Source organism: Akebia trifoliata, chromosome 11, assembly GCF_017979445.1.
Source record: "Akebia trifoliata isolate Shusen 1 chromosome 11, ASM1797944v1, whole genome shotgun sequence".
Lineage (NCBI taxonomy): Eukaryota > Viridiplantae > Streptophyta > Magnoliopsida > Ranunculales > Lardizabalaceae > Akebia > Akebia trifoliata.
The window spans coordinates 4,981,624-5,001,695 of record NC_141385.1 but is presented as its reverse complement, the minus strand read 5'-3'; the positions used below and the strand labels follow the sequence as shown (position 1 = coordinate 5,001,695).

General features: G+C 36.1%; 1 protein-coding gene across 3 annotated transcripts; it reads left to right on the top strand.

Moving 5' to 3' along the window:
* Positions 1-6,192: 6,192 nt before the first annotated feature.
* LOC147390510 (protein SCAR3-like) lies at positions 6,193-19,119 on the top strand. Of its 3 annotated transcripts, XM_086457765.1 has the most exons (10): positions 6,193-6,537; positions 9,310-9,473; positions 13,658-13,781; positions 13,860-13,995; positions 14,502-14,569; positions 14,742-17,062; positions 17,150-17,430; positions 17,538-17,633; positions 18,539-18,646; positions 18,763-19,119. In XM_086457765.1, exons 1-10 carry the CDS (start codon positions 6,383-6,385, stop codon positions 18,814-18,816), a joined length of 3,507 nt encoding a protein of 1,168 aa, XP_086313891.1. In that variant the 5' UTR covers positions 6,193-6,382; the 3' UTR covers positions 18,817-19,119. The 3 variants fall into 3 exon arrangements, with proteins under 3 accessions (XP_086313891.1, XP_086313889.1, XP_086313890.1); XM_086457763.1 differs by having other exon boundaries at positions 6,195-6,537; positions 14,742-17,430; XM_086457764.1 differs by having other exon boundaries at positions 6,196-6,537; positions 14,745-17,430.
* Positions 19,120-20,072: the final 953 nt, after the last annotated feature.

Sequence of the window (20,072 nt, the reverse complement as noted above, 5' to 3'; positions counted from 1 at the left end):
GTCTCACACACATTAAACAACCCCATCAACAATTTATTATCATTCCATTTCCCCATTTTAGTGAAATTACGAAAGTATCCTTTATGTTTTCTTTCTCTTTTTCTATAGAACAAATACCAACAAAATCCGCATCAACCATTGGATTTATATCCTTTTTTAAATCATAGATGAAATGTTTAAAATGCCCTTAAAACAATTTGGACCTCTAGATTAATTAATGAACTTTTTATTATTGGTTGACTAGGTCAATCCAAGTTTAAATTAGGTAGTTGAACTGAATCTATAAAGAAGGCCTTAAAATTAGGGCATTAAAGCTATATTTTTAACACTAGTCAATTTTTGCAACACCCCCTTTGACCATCAAAAGTAATTAATTATGCCTCTTTTTGTTTTAAGCTAGAGGAAGATCTTTTTTTTTTTATGAAATTCATTTGTTGTTGACTCAGCTTCACTTGTACATTAGTATTATGTTCATATGTCAACAAAATAATTGAGTTCAAGTTTTTTTTTTTTTTTATTAAGATGCGATGTCTGGACCCTAAGACCCGACTACCAGGGGCGAGACCACTAACCTCTTAGAGATCATATCCCGCCCAAAATTCCCTTGGATATATACAATACCCCACAAACCATATATCTTAGGTAAGTTGGGAAAAATCAATGTGGGTGATCAACGAGTCTTTTTTCAGAGACAAGTCCTGAGCACTACGCCCAATACTTGTTGGTTTTGAGTTGAAAATATTATTTGTGTTGAACTATAAAAGAACACATTCAATTATACATGTAAACAAATGAAAAGCAAAAACAGTCCAACCACAAGAGAGGTCACCAATTACTAAGGCGACTTCAGCTGAATTCCATTGGGGTTATGGATTTTGCTCAAACAAACCAATTTCATGAAAAACAGTTATTTTAGGAAGCTGTGAATGATATGATAATACTAGTCAAACCCATCACATGGATCGTGTCAAAAATTACATTGAAGTAAATGTGCTACATTATTTTATCACTATTGATAATTTGACTTAGGCACGTGGCATACTCAATCGCCTTACCTGACATGACATGCTTAAAAACTGTAGATATGCTCTCCTTGGGATACAACATTGTGGTTCCCCATAAAATGGTGTGGTTTTGTATCCCAAGGATAGTGGATCTACGGTTTCCAAGACTGTCATGCCAGGTAAGTCGATTGAGTATGCCACGTGCCTAAGTTAGATTATCATGACTCTTATTTTATCTAAGAATACATGGTAGATACACCCCTCATGTGGTAAGGTAAGGGTCTCTCTCTCTCTCTCTCTCTCTCTCTCTCTCTCTCTCTCTCAATATTGAACGCGAACGTAGATTGGAATTGGATGAATAACACTTAATAAGGAAAGTTTCTTGACTGCCCATTAATGTGGCATCCAAAAACATGGTCGGATGCCACGAAGATGTAGATCACAAAATTTTAAGATTCAAAAGAAAATTAAAAGTAAAGAATTTTAATTTCAAATTTAAGAGTTTGGAGGCTATCCATTTCCAACACCTTGGAGCAAGTCCAAAAAGGGTTTTTTTTTTTTTTTTGTTCTTTTACTTTTCCATGAAATCTAGAGGGCTGTGGTGTTGAATTATTAATACGATAATCCATGTTGGCCCAACAACCCATAGTAAGATTTGAAATCATATTGATTTAGTTAGACTAACCTATTTCCAATTGGAAAATCCTTACCCATTTCACATTGTGTAATCAAATTTAATTATATATGGGGGCGGGGGCGTTCGGTTGACAATCTTAGGATGACAAAATTTTTGTCATATGTGGCATAAAAGTTTCGAGTTAGGCTGTTTTTTGTGTGAAGACGATCTCTATAGTAAGTAGATCATCATCACAAAAAAATCAGTCTAATCTGAAACTTCTAAGTCCATCAAAAGTGGTTTACAAATTTTTGGTAAAAAATCAATGGTTTACAATTCTAAAATAATTTTAATAGACTTAAAATTTTTAAATTGGGCTGATTTTTTTGTGAAGATGATCTCCTCATCATAGAGATCATCCCTACAAAAAATCAGTTTAATCCAAAATTTCTAAGCCACATAGGATAAACGTTTTGTCATCCTAAGATTGTCAATCCAACGCCACCCTATCATATATATGCATATAGGGTGGCGTTCAAGGGCCAACTTTTTGGCAAAACATTTTTCAAAACATGAGTTAGAAGTTTTGGAATGGGCTGATTTTTGGTGAGGATGATCTCTACGGTGAGGAGATCATCCTCACCAAAAATCAGCCCATTCCAAAACTTCTAACTCATGTTTGAAAAATGTTTGCCAAAAGGTTGGCCCTTGAACGTGACCCATATATATATATATAGGGAAATGTTCAGCACCCTAAGTTTTACCACACACTTTAACAAACATTTTTTGTCTTACATGGGTTAGAAGTTTTGGAATGGGCTGATTTTTGGTGAGGATGATCTCTATGATTAGAAGATCATCCTCCCCAAAAATTAGCCCATTCCGAAATGTTTAGCCCCATGTTTATAGGTTGAAAAATTATGGACCGTCCATTTTTTGTAAATCATTTTTGATGGGATTAGAAGTTTTGGAATGAGCTGATTTTTGGTGAGGATGATCTCCTCACAATAGAGATCATCCTCACCAAAAATCAGCCCATTCCGAAACTTCTAACCCATGTAGGACAAAACGCGTTTGTTAAAGTGTGTGGTAAAACTTAGGGTGCCGAACGGGACCCATATATATATATATATATTTGTGCCAAACATTTTTTTAATGTATGGGTTAGAAGTTTCATAATGGGTTGATTTTTTTTTTTTTTTTTTGTGAGGATAATCTTTATGATGAGGAGATCACCCTCACCAAAAATCTGCCAATTCCGAAACTTCTAAACCCCATCAAAACTGGTTTACAAAAATCGGACGGTCCACAATTCTTCAACTTGTAAACTAGGCTTAGAAGTTTCAAAATGAGCTGATTTTTGGTGAGGATGATCTCTTCATCGAAAAGATCATCTTCACCAAAAATCAGTTCATTCCAAAACTTCTAACCCTTATTTTGAAAAATGTTTGGCTCTCTTTAGGGTCTTGGAACGCTTCCCATATATATATGAGGGCGGTTCAAGGGACGTTTAAAAATAACGGTTTGGATCGCTTAAAACGTCAATTCCAATATTTATATAATTCCAAGCACCTCCCTCATTTTTTTAATTAAAAAAAATTTTTGAAATAAAATATCTCTCTCTTGTCACTGTCTCATCTCTCTCTCTCCTCTCTCTCTTGTCACTGTCTCTTCTCTCTCTCAATCTGGAATCAAACAAAACCCCCCTCTCTCTCTCTCTCTCTGTTAAAGCTGCCATTATAGATGGGAGAACTGAAAATATGTTGACCCCCTTAACCCTCTTTACATCTAAATCGTCCAATTTGATCCAACAGACGATATGGGCTAAAATTATGATGGGTTGACAGGGCTGAACATGTGTAAGGAGGAGCATCATCTGAATTTTCAGCATCCAGCCATCATTGATGAATGGGTATCTCTCTCTCGTATCCTCTTTTTTTTTCCCCAACTTTAAAGGCTATGAAGCCAAAAAGACCTATTTTAAATGAAACTATCATGTTTAATGTGCTGCCATTAAAGCTGTGGAATGTCGGTTATGGGTCATTAAAATTGTATCAGACCCAACCCAATATTAAGTGAGTTCAAAGATGGAGCCAAAATAGAGAAAAAAAAAAAAAGGACCCCAAATTTTGCAATTAGAGAGCCAAAATGTTAGTTGTTGAACGGGACTCTTATATATATATATATATATATATAGAGAGAGAGAGAGAGAGAGATTGCATTAATTGATTGATCATATTTTTGAAGTAGTACAATATTGTCATAAACTTATTGTTGAGTCCATTGTACCATCAATGTTTGGTCCCATATATAATGAATGAACCGAAAAAGAAAAGAAAAAAAATCAACTTGGTTTTGTGATTTTTAGTTATTATATTTTGAATCTTTTTTACCATGGACCTTGATTGATGATTATTTCTAGCCAGTGAAAGTCATCAACTTCCATCATAGATTAAGTCCGTTGTGGAAATTGTTGGATTTCAAGTCTATGGTGAAAATACTAAAATCTAATCCCAATAAATTATCAATGAGGTTCATTTTTTATGCACATCCACCAGTAGTAAAAGTAGAGAGCTACTATAGGCACCCCAATTTTTTTTTACTTATTATATCTCCTTCAAAATTAAAGAAAATAAGTGAATGGTTGAGAGTAAGTCAAAGTTGGAGTGCCAATAGAAACTCTCGTTTTTTTTATAAAAAATACTAGATTTCTCTTTTGTTGGGTTTAGGATTTTATATGAGCCTAATCATAATTTTAAACAACTATTAAAATTGTTTGAACGAGTGTTACAATGTTGAGATTATAATTTGAGCCAAGCCTTCGAAATGAATAGTGTGTTTTAATCTTTAATTAAAATGTGATAATTAATTTAATAAGTTACGGTGTAATAAATAAGAGTTGGGGTGCCATTAACAATTCTCTAAAAGTATTCATTCTCAAAAGAACATCTTTGTAAGGACAAAAAAGTGATTGTATCACAAATCAACATGTCACTTTTAGATTCACACCAAAGAAACTATCTATGAGGTTGGTGGACAATCAAAATCTTAAGATCCTAAGGTGGTTGTGATGGGATAAAACACCAAAATCAAGATATTGTCTTCTTGTTAATGTTCAAAGTCATATCAAACCATTGCAATAATTTGGAGGTTATTTTATTTAAGCATCTAGAAGAATTCATCCTCACATGTTACTAAAAACATGGTCCACTGGCCAAGATAATCATAACCACCAAAATCAAGTAGCATTGCGGTCACGATTATAATATAAATAGTCTAATAAAATAAAGAGTCCAGATCTTGTACACCTAGGATAGAGGATTGAAACCCTTCTTCTACTCCTTATTATGGAAATGGATCCTCTGGAGCCCGATTTTTCTGTAATTCTTATTCTACAATCCATTGAAAATCAAATTGAATAAAAATTACAACTAAATCCTCTCTTACTCACAATTTTAGATCAGATTTGAAAAACAAAAAATCTCAAGAGTTTTTTGAAAATGGACGGTCACTGAGCACTTAAATTTAAACGACAGAATGTAATCATTTTCCTCATGTGCCATACCCTCACCCATTAATAATAACTGTAGAAAACTATAGAAAAATTGGGTTACAGAGAATTTGTTGCTCTGCCTCAATACATGTCACATAAGATACAATCTTAGAAATTAAAGTTTAAAATATCTCCTTTTTTCATAATTTCCTTACATCGTGGCTTAAGTGGCATGTATTGAAATGTGAGAGGAGGGTTTCAATCCTCATCCTCGGTGTACACGATCTGAACTCTTAAAAAAAAATAATAAAAAGAAATATATTCTTCTAACCCATAAATAACGTTACAATTTGTTTATTTGATTTATTCAATTTTAATTAAAAACGAGTGATGTTATTACCTCACCAAATTTTACTAATGCCACACCAATTTCTATGTAAATCATCAAAAAATTGTATAGAATTAGCGTGGCAATAGTAACTTTCTTAAAAATACACTATCAATGTCTTTTAACTCAAACATTGACGAGCATTTGGTAGGTCGATCCACACAATGTTAAAAATTAGATTTCAATGTGTCCCACCCACCAACCAACCAACCACATGATGCATCTAATGTTCATGATCATCAGATCATGATTATTCTAACCAATTGATTGATGGGTCGCACACTTAGAGGAGTAAAGAAAGGTTTACTATCCAAGTCCAACGAAGATTCCAAAGTTCTAAGTTAATCAAACCAATCTAATATATATTAGTCAACTCTTCTTCTTCTACAACTAGTTAAGACTAAGAGACTCTGACATCTTCCCCTAAAACAAGGCAGAGACTCTAAATATTACAATAATTCCAGTAAAGGACGAATATTTCCCAAGATTATGTGACCCACAACCGTCGCTCTCGGTGTCTGTTTCCATTTCTTTTTACTATCTTACAAATAATTCATTCAAGGGGTATTTCCGTAATTTCAATAAATGCTACTAATTCTTGTCAGGATATTAAATTCGTTTTCCTCAGAGAGTAAAGGGCATTTACGTAAATTCATGTCATTCCCCGGTAATGATGTCTGCAGGGAAGGGATGCCTTGCAGAGTTGGCAATGTATGTCCAAGCAGTTAAGCTGCTTCAATCCGATCACCTAATATCTTTCTCGCTCTTTCTCTCTTTTGTTTCCGCCATGAAAGTTCTGGTTCGAGTTCTCTTCTTCAACTCAATTTGATCGGGTTTTTTCGTTTTTCTCGTAAGAGATAAGGAAGAAAGTAGAAGAAACTATGCCATTGATACGGTTCCAAGTACGGAACGAGTATGGTTTGGGGGCTAAAGAGCTCTATACAGAAGCGAACAACGATGATCCCAAAGCTATTCTGGAAGGAGTTGCAGTTGCAGGTCTCGTTGGGATCTTGCGACAGTTAGGCGATTTAGCCGAGTGAGTTTTTAAAAAAATATTATTCAAGCATTTTTTTTTTGCTCTGATTTGAACTAGGTTTCTGTTACTGAAGTTATTTCGTAATGTTTAGTTTCTTATAATTTATTCTGAAATTTGTTGAATTCGAGTTTGAGTTTCGGGATTTTAGCGATCTTGAGGAGGTTTCCAAAATCTAGGTTTCAGGCCCATTCGTATTTCCGATGAGGGTTTTGGCATAAAAACGACGGTTCAAACAGACTATTTGGCGCAGACTTTAAATCCAAGGAAAAGAAGGGAGATTAATTGAGAACGATTTTCAGTCGTTTTTTGCCCTGATTTGAATTATTTTTATCTTGGGAAAGTTATTTCAAAGTGTTCAGTTTATACTAATTCGTAATTAATAATGAAATTAGTTGAATTCGAGTTTGAATTTCGGGGATTTAGTGATCTTGTAGAGGTGTTTGTAAATCTAGGTTTAACTTCTAAAGAATAGAGGATATTTTGTTATAAAATGTATTTGTCTCAGTATTTCATTCAGTCGAACTATCAAATAAATACATACATAGAGTTTTAAAATAACTGAAAACCTACTCACTCTCCATTCCTACCAAAGACGATACGGTTTCCTATATTTTTTACTCACTACCTACCTACCCAGGACTCTCATACACTAACTACAACCCTATACAAGGAACTATCTTATACATCATATGAACCTAAATTAAACTACTCCCATCCCCATACATGTAAGAATGTATCATTCTAGTCCTCTTGAAAACGACCTTGTCCTCACGGGCAAAACATCCCGGACCTCAAATGATGTTATAACCAATTATATCCATTTTACACCCGTCTTCCAACCTACTTGTCTCTTGGAATTTTTTATTTTTATTTTTGGTTGTAAAACAAAATTTATTCATTGAAAGATGGAGAAGGCAATTAAGATAACCAACCTAAGTACAAGAAGATGCAAAAGACACCTTATTGGGCACAAAGAGTCCCATCTAAATACAAACTCTTCAAAAAAAAAAAAAAAAATACTCCTTTAAAATTAGGAGCTAGCTTACAACAACAAAACAACCACCCTAAAGTATGCACAATCATCTCATGGAAAGTGCCCTCCACCACCCCTTGGAAAATTCTCCGATTTCTCTCCTTCCAAGTACCCTTGCAGATGGCAAAAGGGAGTAGGTCCCAAAGAGTTCTTTTTCTACCAATGCACATGTTTTGATTCCATCCTTAAAAAAGTGACTCAGTTGATTTTGGAAAAACCCAATTGATTTTGAAAAGGATTAGAAAGCGGGACCGAAGCCTTGCAACAAAGGGTCAATGTAACAAGATTTAGCAATTGGCCATTTAGCCCTACGTAGGAAGAAAAAGTTGAGCAAAACAAAGCCTTTACTTATCAGATGGTTGAGTGTTAATATTTTGTCAGAGGCCATGGCAAGTGAAATACCTTGAGGCACTAAAGTTGAGCTGAAAGAATCAACCAAAAAACATCTATGCCTATTACAGGTCCACTCCTATCTATCATTTCTGGATGGCTTAAACGTTATGTGATTAAGTTTGAAGATTCGATTTGCTTACTCCTGGATCTCCCAATCATTAAAATCCCTTCTAAAGCCCAAATCCCATGCAATCTCACCTCCATTGCTTTTCAAGAAGGCAACAATGGTAAAAATTTTATGGTAATTTGAAAAGCATGGGAAATTTTACAAATAAAGGAGAAATTCCACGTCACCTATCTTCCCAAAATCGAATCCTATCCCCACTACCTACTTTGAATGCGACCTTCCTTGGAAACTCTAATCAAACTTTCATATTCCTTTTTCAAAGACTACATTTGAAAGATGTCTTCACCTTTTCTTTCTCCTAGATATTCTTGCAATCAACATCTTGGATCTCTGTGTCTTGGCACTTCTTGAGATCATTTCTTCGTTTCTTTGGAGAAGTGTTTCGACTAGGCGACGACATTCCTTCAAATCATCATGTATTGACTTGAAAATTTTCTTTGATTTCCATTTGAGGATCGTTGCTCAGATACTAGGGGTATTACGTAACTAATTAGATCAGAAGGAAATCATAAAAAGAGGAAGAAGATTGAGAAATATCTTATTTGAGGCAGATCCGACCTCCAAAAACCAATTTGAGATAGTCAATCTCCAAAATCCAAAAAGGACTCAAAATTATTTTTCCCTGCATTTCATTCATACGAACTAGCAAATAAATATATACATAGATTTCTAAAATAATTGAAAACCGGCCCACTCTCCTCTCCTACCAAAGAGGATACGGTTTCCTCTATTTTTGACTCACTACCTACCTGTAGGACTCTCTAATCCTGTAACTCCTATACCACTCCTTTCCCCTTACTAGTAGGAATGTATGAGAGCCTTCAATTAATTGGGAAAGAGGCTTCTTCTTTGAAGGTTTAATTTTTAAGTGGAGGGCCATTTTTTCCTGACTTGTAACTTTTTGTGTTTCCCTGTCTTTTCTCTTCATTTTTTAGAAGCTCTATCATATCTATTTGTATTATTTGCCTTTGTTGAATAAACTCTTATCTAATTGCAAATATTTGCACCTGCTTTAAAAAGATACATACTCGTGGGAAGGATTAGAGAAAAATAAAAGTGTTTAGATAACTCCTCACATGTTTTGAGAACCAAAATGATGAAAGTTTCTTGTTCATGATGGGTAGTTACTACTTTTTCCTTAAAATATTTGTGCATATTTAATAGTAAGTGGTCATGCTACAATATCAATTCTGTGACAACAATCTTGGTCATGTTACAGGTTTGCAGCAGATGTTTTCCATGATTTACAAGAGCAAGTGATGGCTACAGCTTCTAGAAGCCGTAAAATGATGGCTCGGGCACAGCACATAGAAGCAGCACTTCCACCACTTGAAAAGGCTATTCTGGCCCAAAAAAGCCACATACATTTTGCCTACACAGCTGGTGTGCCTCTTCTGTGGATTGTTGTCTTTCTTATACTATACAATTCTTTGAGACATTTGATACTGGAACCTGCCTGTTACCTATAGTTTTGTTTGATGCTAACTTGGTTCTGCTGTTTTATTAGGGTTGGGAAGCCAAAGACATTTATTGATTGCTTAGTTCTTTTTACCATAAATTGTGGTTGTGAACCGGGGCAGATTTTCTGTTTGTTCTTGAATTTCTTGGAAGCATATGTCAATTTAATTAGAAAAATTTAAGTTCAAGGTTATAGAAGTCCAAGGATAATTTCTAGTTTCTATTAGGAGTTATTTCCAGTTTTTAGCATGTTTGAGTCAATTGGAGGGACAAAAGGCAGCTACCATACCCCTTACAAACCAATCTTCCTCAGTTTTTGCTGCTTTAGGTGAAAAAGTATGCTTTTTTTTTTTTTTTAAACTCTCGTGTGGGGAGTGATTCCTTGGAAAATGGTGATTATTTAGTCCATTGGAAGGCAGGGCTTTGGACTTTTGGTGTTGATTCTAAACCCTTATCCTTTTTGAGTTGAGTGATTCACCTCATATTTTTCTCCCTCTTTCACTCCACCTATATTTCTTTTTCCTTCTGGTTAATTTTTTTTTTTTCGAGCCACTAATCACCCATATTATGCTTTGTTCAACTCCACTGCCCTCAAATCACAAAACCATCTTTTCCTGGAACCCTTCCCTCTTCAATCTCTAACTTCATTCAAGCCCATGCTCTCCCAGCCTCTTTAGCCATTGGCCAAACAATATATATACATTCCCAATTCTGCACTGATCCCAAAACAGTCCCTTGATAATCCTGTACAAATCACTACTAAACCCTGCACCCTTAAATCCTAATTATCTCCATTAAACAATTAAGCTTTGGATTCTGACCAACTTATTTGAGGTCTGAATTGGTCATTTAGACTCTGCAAACCCTTCTAAACTATATCCTCTTTTTTAGACCTCAACCTTAAAGTACAAGAAGATTTGGTGATTGTAAGTCATCTATATTCATATAAAAATTGATCTCCTCATGGAAAGACTTATATGGGGAGGTAAAAGATCCTTTCAATACCTCGAGATTAGTGGTGTGAGATACGAAACACTTCGAGTCTTTTTCTATGCTCATCTTATTACTTCAACGGGTGTTTACTAATTACACTACAACGTTCAAGCCAATTTTCTAATTCAATAAGTATTTTCATAGGATCACGAGAATTGGATACTTATAGCTTAGTTAAATTTTATTTTATAGTCAAGTGGGATGATGTGATGTGACCAACAATTATCATGTCAATACTATCTTGTTTGGCAATCGTGTGACAAGAATTATTACCTTTTTGAGGTTATCTCATATAGATATGCTCTAATGGTTGTCTCCTTTCAATCACATCAAGGGGCACAAGTTGTTTATTGGGTTATGACTATTTTTCTAAAGAAACTCGAAGTTGATTTATTTATTTTGGTAATTAATACGTCTGACAATATGCTTCAGTGGCCTTCTTGAGTCGAGTAATGAACTCAGATAGTTCCTCATCTTGTGAAGTTAGGCACAAGTTGTTAAGAATCACATTGAGGATATATGTACATTGAGGATTGCACACATTTTCTATGACGTCACAAATGAGCTTGTGTAAGGGGTTAGCTTTTTTGGGTCCCATCACGTCCCAACTCAAGCGGTTGAAGTACCCCTTAAGCTACTTATTAGGACCTACTAGAGAGTGGCACTTATTAACACATCAAATGATCAAGGAGTTTACTTGTTGAATTCAACTTCGTCTCCATTGGGAATATGTCCTCACTTCCCTCAAATCCCTATGCCTTGGAGATGACAATTGACTTGGTGTTCCATGACTTGGTAGCCTATGAATTAGGAAAGGGGACTTGGGTTGGAAAACTAAGCATAATTCTTGATCCAAAATTCCAAAACATCATCTAAGGTAGTAGCGTGCGTGTATATGCTGAGGCATGAAGATGATATTGTCCTCTTTAGGAAAGCTATATCAATTCCGATAAAAGTTATCATTCTTCTGGCTCGGAGCTTTATCATAGCAATGAAGTAGCTATTGAGTGCCTGAATAAAGGGATTAAGAGGAAACATAAGGACCATTTGCATCTGACCCAAGAAAATGTAGAATTGCCCTTGGCGTTAGACCATACCATGAATTCTTCTCTATAGAGGTTGATAGCCAAAGAAACATGAAAAACGTCTTTCACCTTGCTCAAAGTAAACAATGCCATTTGCAATTAGAAATCAAAAAAGAGAAGGGGAAAGCAACTAATCCTTTGAAAATGAGATAGGCTTCAAAAAACTGTTGGAAGACAACCAAAGAAGACAATCATAGGTTAGGATTGCAAAACACAAGCCAAAAGGAATTTAGGCTAGCACCAAAGCAAGCAAATGAGCCTCGCAAAAATCCTTTGACCTATTTATAGAGAAGAGATGGTCCAATGGTTGCATTACCATTAATAAGACATGATCGAACGCTATTTCGACCTTGGGAAAGGGTGCCTTGCTAATTGATAGCAACACCGGAGAAGACACATTTGATTTTAATGGAATTAAAAGAAATAGTTGTGATATGATACAAGAAAACTCCCTTAGGACTCCTGAAACGGTTTTATAAGGGTGTATTGAATATTTGCAATTTTTAACATACATTTGTCATTGATGTGATTCTTAACAACTCGTGCCTAACTTTATCATTTAGAGACAGAGAACCATTTGAGTCCTTCTTGAACATGTGTTATTGAAGCATTTTTCAAAACGTGTTAACTATCAATATAGGTAAATCAACCTTGAGTCCCTTTAGAAAGAAAGTTGAACTTCAAAAATGGTGGTTAGTTACCTACACAATATAGCTACCTGACGAGCAAATTATGTCTTTCTAAATGTAATTGAAATGAGACACTTGTTAGAGCATATCACTTTGACATAATTAGGAAAAAATAATAATTGTCGTCACACGATTGTCGAATGAGGTAGACTGATGTGATAGTTTTCGGTCATGTCACATCCTCCTAAGCGACTATTAAAAGGAATGTTAACTAAACTTGAGTTGCCCAATTCTCATAATCTTAAGTTTATACTTTATTGAATCAGAAAATTGACTTGGACGTCGGAGTGTGATATGTAGGCACTCCACGGTAGTAAAGGTGATTGGAGAAGAAGACTTGAAGTGCCTTTTATCTTGCACAATTGATGTCAAGTTTTTTAGAAGATTTTTCACCCCCACAACTTCTGTATTAAATTCATTAGAACTATGTCTAGCATTAGATGTTTGAAACAAGTTATTGTTGTTCTCAACAAAAGAGATCTCATTGGTTAGAACCATCTTAATATGTTTTAATTTGGTGTCACCCATTTTGGTCGTTGTCTCATGCATCAATTGTAAACTATACAAGAATTTAGAAGGGGTTAGAGCCTGAAAAAGAATGAAACGAGATGGCATTGCCGGGATCCAGGATATTCAAGCATATGAGATTAACGTTGACGATGGGCTCACCTTTTCATTTTTATTACTGGTTTCAGGTCTTGGGTTTATAAATTTCTTTTGTGTTTCCTTCTGAGAGGTCACAAATAACTTGATTTACATTGTTGTAATTGGTTTAGTGACGTCTGTTACCTAGTAACTTATCTAAGGACCTTCATTTTGAACTACTAATCATATTTGTTGGAGAAACAATGGGAATTGGGAAGCAAGGTACAAACATTGAAGAAATCAGCAAAACACATGAGAACACAAGTTCAACCACTGGTTTTGTCATTTATGGTGAACTAATCTGAGACATGTATCTCCGTTAAACTATAAAGAAAAAAAAGAAATGAAAGAAGGATAGAGCCAGTTCCACCACGAAATTAGTTTCCCGCAAACTATGCTACAAATAGAGCATGTCATCAAAATGGACATATACGTGTTTAAACCCAACATTGTGGTTCCTTTACTGTTGATGAACTTGAAGTGGTTAAGTTGTTTTTTTCTTTCTTTTGTTTATTTTTCTTCTCTATAGCATTCTAATTTTACCGGATATCTCTGAAGAGACGAAGTGGTAAAACTACTCTTCATTTTTTCTAAGGTTGATTTGAAGAAATATTGTTCTACTTGGTTGACCTTGCCTTATTATTAAAACCGGTTTACCAAACAAGCCAGTTCTTGATGGAAAGCAGCTGATTCGCAGGTTCTGACTGGCATCCCAATATTCAAACTGAACAAAATCACTTCATCCACAGTGATTTACCACGATTCATTATGGATTCTTTTGAAGAATGTCGTGATCCTCCACGCTTACACTTGCTTGACAAGTACGGTTTACTGTTAAAGCTTTTGGTTTAATCCAAATTACCTACTAGATACTAAATTCTTTTAGTGTTTCTTCTCAGATTTGATACTGGTGGTCCTGGAGCTTGTCTTAGGAGATATTCAGATCCTTCCTTTTTTAAGAAAGAGCTGACTAGACTTGAATCAGGCAGCGTTGAGAAAGTTCAAAGAGATAAGAAGGCTTCTAAAAAAAGCAAGGTAAGGTATTTATCTTATATTTATTTTTTATGGGAAAGCATAGATCAACTTAAATGTTATACCAAGCGAAATGATGATTACCTATTTTGGTAGAATTGTATTGTCCTTTTCTTTTGATAAGAGACTTCCTTGTGTCTTGGGGAGGTAACCTTAAAATTCCTATCAGTCAAATTTCTTGCGAGGTTTTAAGAAATAGCTTCTAAAGAGTTCCACTGGTGTCATTGTGAAGGATTTGGGTGTTTGTAATCCCTTCCATTTACTTCTTTTATGCATATGCTTGCATAGAAATTATGAATCAAAATTTTGAAATGTGATAAAATAACTAGAATTATTCAGTTTTTGTTGTTTCTATTCCCATGTGACACAAGTCTCAGTTGAGTAAGTTCAATTGGACCATTACTATGTATATATATTTCTATTTGAAAAAACAAAAAAGAGAACAAGCTTAGTTGCCAATTTCATTTCCATGCATATTAACTCCTTTCCATGGTAATGTCTAATGCCAGAAAAAGGGCTCACGAAGGAGGAATGGAGAAGTATCACATGCTGGGTCAATGTCCCGGCATAGTGGCAGGTATTTTTTTTCCTTAATTTTTTGGTACTTTTTGGATATATAATCTAAAGTTTATGTGAAAAGGAAATCATCAAATATAATATTCTGTATGTGTTCTGATAATTTTGAGAAATTTGATTCGGAGCAATTCCTTCCATGTTCAGCTTTACCGAACTAACAAAATCTGATTTAGCAGAATGCCTTTTTCTTCTCCAAATGTCAATGGACGAATTCCTACTGCTGAGACGATTTCTACGATACATGTGAGATCAAAATCTGAACTGGGAGACCGATCCACATCTTTTGACTCAAGAACCAGCTCAGGCTATATCGAATGTGTTTTTGATGCAAGTTCTTCGACTCTATACAAAGATCAAGAACCAAATGAGTTTTCCACGTCTAGGTTAAAGATGCAGAACAATGGTTCTATTACTCCCGATGAACAAACAAGAGGTTCATTTGATACTTTGACACCCAGGTCATTGGAAGAACATGTTCCGAATACCCCATCTGTTACTTGGGAAGAAAAGACAGAAATAGTGAAGCCTAAGAGTCAGCAATCTGACAATGTTTGTGAGGATGTTGGTGAAGCTACGGAGTTGCTCCCAGAGAGCTTTGACCTTGGTAAATTGGAAAGTGAAGATCCTCCGCGCAGAAATATTGATCCAGAGGATATCATATGTGTTAATGAAAATATACAAGAATTACTCTCTGAAGGTAACCGATATGAAGAGGCGGGAAGTGAACCCGACAGTTACATGGATGCACTTAACACATTGGAATCCGAAAGTGAGACGGATTCAGAGTGTCAAACCAAACGAGAAGTAGAACTAGCCTCAGCCAAATTCAAACACAAAGAAGTAGAATGTGGACCAGATGTGATGAATGAGACGACTTCTCAATATTCAGAATCACCTAATGTGGAATATCGAACTGTATCCTACAGATCCTCAATCAGGCAAATGTCCGAGAATGTTTTCGACGTGGCCTCATCAGAGGATTTGGTTGATGCGCCGCCACCTCAAATCACCAGCATACCTTCTAACCCCGATGTTTCTGTAGATACTGATTTGTGTGAAAGTACGGATCTCCTTGATGATTCAGGAGTAAATGTTTGTGAATCTGCTACCAGTGGTCTGTCCTATTCTGACTCGAACTTACCTGATTCAGAGTCTCCATTGAGTGATAAGATTGTAAGTAGTTTGAGTGAGTCTCATCCTCTTGATATTTCCACAAATGGAGGCCTATGTGAGTCTCAACAGTGTTCTATGGATGGTCCATCTTCTCTTGGCTCCAATATTCCCAATTCTGGGGCTCCGTTGGATGACAAGATTGCAAGCAGTTTGTGCGAATCTCAAGAATCTCCCGTTGAAGTTTCTGGTCCACCTTCCATTGCAGTTTGGACAAATGGAGGGTTGTTAGGACTTGAACCATCGAAACCTCCAGACTTCAATGTGTTGAATGTTGCCAATCATAAATCGGTAGCTGGTTCTAATGATGACACACATGATCTTTCAAATGTAGCTAAGCTGGATACGGTGGAGAAGAACCCAAGCTCTGGAGGAGGAAGAGAGAGATCACTTGATATTATCGACCAGAATGGTCTTCCCCAAAATCAATTGATTAGAAGAACGGGAGATATGGCCCAGAAAATTGATCATATCGAATGTTCCACATCATATCATGATAAGCAAGATGATGGTATGTTACAGAAGCAATCCATGGAGCTTTTAACTGCTGGTTCAGAAAGGCTTGAGAAATCTGAAGATTCACGTCACAATAGTATCTCTAGTAATGTCCATGGGCAAGGTTTAACAGAAGCCATTCCTGATGCCAAAGGCCCATTCAGTGAAGCTAGCCAAGAGAACATGGAGAGTACCTCCAGTTTGTTTGGCCTTAGCCAAAGATTACTCATAAATGGTTTTCGAAGGAAAGGGTCACTTGTCCATGACGACACATCTGAACTACGTGACTCTGTTAAAACTGGACTCTTCATGTTGCATGAACATGAACAGAAAGGGAAAAACAAAGTTGCACATCAAGGGAAAAACAAAGTTGTGCATCAAATCTCTACCGAGTTAAACCCCAATGAACAGCTCGAAAATGGATCTCCAGTGAACTCACTTTCTTCTTCACCTCCACTAGAACATATGAAGATCTCTTTCCATCCTATAAATGGTTACGAAACTTCAAAACTGAAACTGAAATTTCCTGGAGGGAATCATTTTCATGAAAGCATCAAAGACGTCATGTTTCCTTCATTCCAATTGCTTCCAGAACCTGCTATTTCACTGCAGGATATTGATTCTGATTCTGATGATGACACATTCTGTAGATCATCTCCATATATGTCTGACGAACGTATGAGCCAGCAGTCAGAGTCAAGTTCTGAGCAATGGGAGTCTGGCGAAATAGCTGGAAGTAAGGACCACGAGATGTATGATGCTTTACGTAGAGTCTCTTCAGCTGAATCTATCTTGAGTACTTTCGAACTTGAGGGAATAGGCCATGACAGTATCCATTGTAATAATGATTTTAAAAGTCTAAACACCGAAAATGGCTCGGAACCTTTTCATTACAATCCTTTAACAATACAACAAGAAAGGAAATGTGACTCTGATCCGAAGGAGCACATAGACTCAGTGTCACAATGTCCTAACGAGCCATTGCAGTCGCTTCCTCCACTCCCTCCAGTGCAATGGCGGGTAATGAAATCCTATTTTGACATAGCAGAAACTGAACAAGGTGTCATGTCTCAAGCTCTCAACCAACCAGATAATCTGAAAATTCTGGGAGCCACCACCCCTTCTCAGCAACCCAAGCCTGCTCCGCCAAAGCAACCACAGATGAAGGAGGTCACTTCATGTCTACCCAAGAGCAAGGTGAGCACAATACTTCTGTTTCTTTATCTTTTTTGTGGCGTAGATGATAGTTGGTAATGGTAAGTGCATGTGTTATAATCATGTTATTTAATCTATGCATGCAACAGGATCAGCAGTTGGGTGAGAACAGAGAAGCTAACAAGACTGCAAACTTTAAAGAGACGGATGAAAGGGAAGATCTATTGCATCAAATCAGAACCAAAGTGAGTAATCGTCTTCCTATGCTGTAATAATTTGGAAATCTAAGCAAACTTGAATATCCCTGAAAGTGGCGATTTTTCTTTAATAGGAGTAAAGGCCAGGTTTCAATCCCTGGCCTGTGGTATCATCACACACATACTTCACCCCTTTGCCAAGGTGGCACCTCCCTTAAAGTGACCATTTTGGGTATCGAAAGTAGATGAATGACATGAACCCCGTTGAACTCAACTTGACAAAGTTGATAAGATGTGTGGAGTATTTTTCCCATGTCCTATGTTCAAACCCAATTGAACCCAACTTAACGTGCTAACTGTTAGAGAAGAAGACGCATTGTATTAAGTTGTGCATGAGATACACTGTATCAGTGCCAGTGTATCTCATCATAAATGGAAGGTTGTGAAGGAGGATGATATATTTAGAAATACCCTATTGGAGTTTATGTAATATTCATCCAAGAATTCTCAATAAACTCATTTTTCCACACTAACGGTTAACCCTTTATCTATATAAAAATGAAACCACAATTAAATGATGACAACTGCAAACTAGAGTGTGGAAACCCTCCAATTACAATGATGCACACATTTTGATAGGATGCTTTGATCATTCTAAGTTTCTCTATGCCTTCCCTGTTGCCTTCTTTATCCAAACTTAGCACCTAAGGTTCCTCACACTTCTCCGTTGTGAGTTTCACATTGTTTATACTTACCATGTGTAATTCATTCTTGGTTAAATTATAGGGAAGATCCCTTGTCTTGAAAGTATATCATTTCACAACTCTGAGCTCATAGGTGGTAAACCCATCATCTGACCCACTAAAACAATAATAAAATTGCTTGCAATAATAATAGTAATGTTTTAATCTATATGTTTTGTTGTATGCTTACTCCTTCTGGTTGCACTTCAGTCTTTCAATCTCAAGCGCACTGTACCAGCAAGGCCAACCGTCACACCAGTTCCCACTACCAACTTCAAAGTGGCTGCAATTTTAGAGAAGGCTAATGCAATCCGCCAGGTTCTGCCCGTCTTAAATTCTTTTCCTTTGTTCGTCATGTCTTGCTTGCTATATTTGTCTCTTTTTGTCAATGCCTCACATGTGATTTTCAACATGTTAAAAATAAAAATATTCAGGCATTTGTGGGAAGTGACGAGGAAGGAAACAGCGAGACCTGGAGTGATGGATGACTTTCATGGAAGCATGATTATATATTCTTATCCATGAGAGGCCACGCACTACTATCCTTCACTTACTGAAATTGGGTATGTTTTATGTGGGTAAAATCTCAAGTTCTTTGTGTAATTAAATTTGTAGTGTTTATCTTGTATTTTCCATGATTCCTTTCTTGTTGGGTTCAAATCATGATGTAACCATGAGCGGAAACTGAATCATAATCATGTATTATAATCTTTGAGCAATTATTTCTACATAATAATGCCTGAGAAAAAGGCAGGCCTGGTTACAACTTTCACTCTTTTCAGGATTGTTCACTAGCCTGTCTTTTACTGCTTTAGTTGTTCTATCTCCATTATGTGCTCATGTTAATGATTGAGAAAGAGTAGGTCCCCTTACGGGGTTTCGCTCAAAGAACCTTAGGATGTGCTTGGATTAAGAGAGATGGAGAGAAGAGAGGAGAAAATAAATGAGTTTCTCGCCCTTCTCTTGTTTGGATAAAGTGTGAGGAGAGAAAAGAAGAAAAAAAATGTGAGTTTTCTTTCTCTCTAAAAGTAGAGGGATTTGGAGAGAAATCCTTTTAAAATATTTTGTAATTCCAACTCAACCCCTAGATTTCTCGTTAAGACATTTTAAAATTTCAAAACTATCCTACATTCTCTCCTATCAATCCAAACATGGTGACGAGAAACTGAGTTTCTCTCCACTTGTCTTAATCCAAACATAATAGTCTTAGTTATTGGAAACAGTTTTTGTTTGAGTCGTGATGTATGCAATGCACATGGTCTTGGTATGTGATAGGGGCACAAAATCATAGATCATTTTCATCAGGATACATAGAAAAAAGATGTGGTTTTGATAGCGTTTCAAGAACTCGTGCATTCATCATATTAATTCTTTTTATTTTAAAAGCAAAAACATCATCAAAAACTAAAACTAGAAATTAAACTATTTTTATGGTCCGAAGCAGGATTGATGGAAGCTTCTGAGGAGAAACTAATATGGAATTAGTTGTAGATCAATAATACGGATGTACCTAGGGTAGGAGGAAAAACGATCAAGACTTGAGTTCTTGGAGAGAGACAAAAAAAAAAAAAAAAGGCATGAGTCGTTCATTCCACACACGTATCGTAAAAAAGATGGGAGTCCGAATGTCCACATCAAGCAAGGTGAGGTTACATGTATCTAGCCACACTTTTAAGTGCACAAATTCGTTTTTGGGTTAAAAAAAACGTGGGTGGGGTGTTTCCTTTATTTTTGGATACTTGGC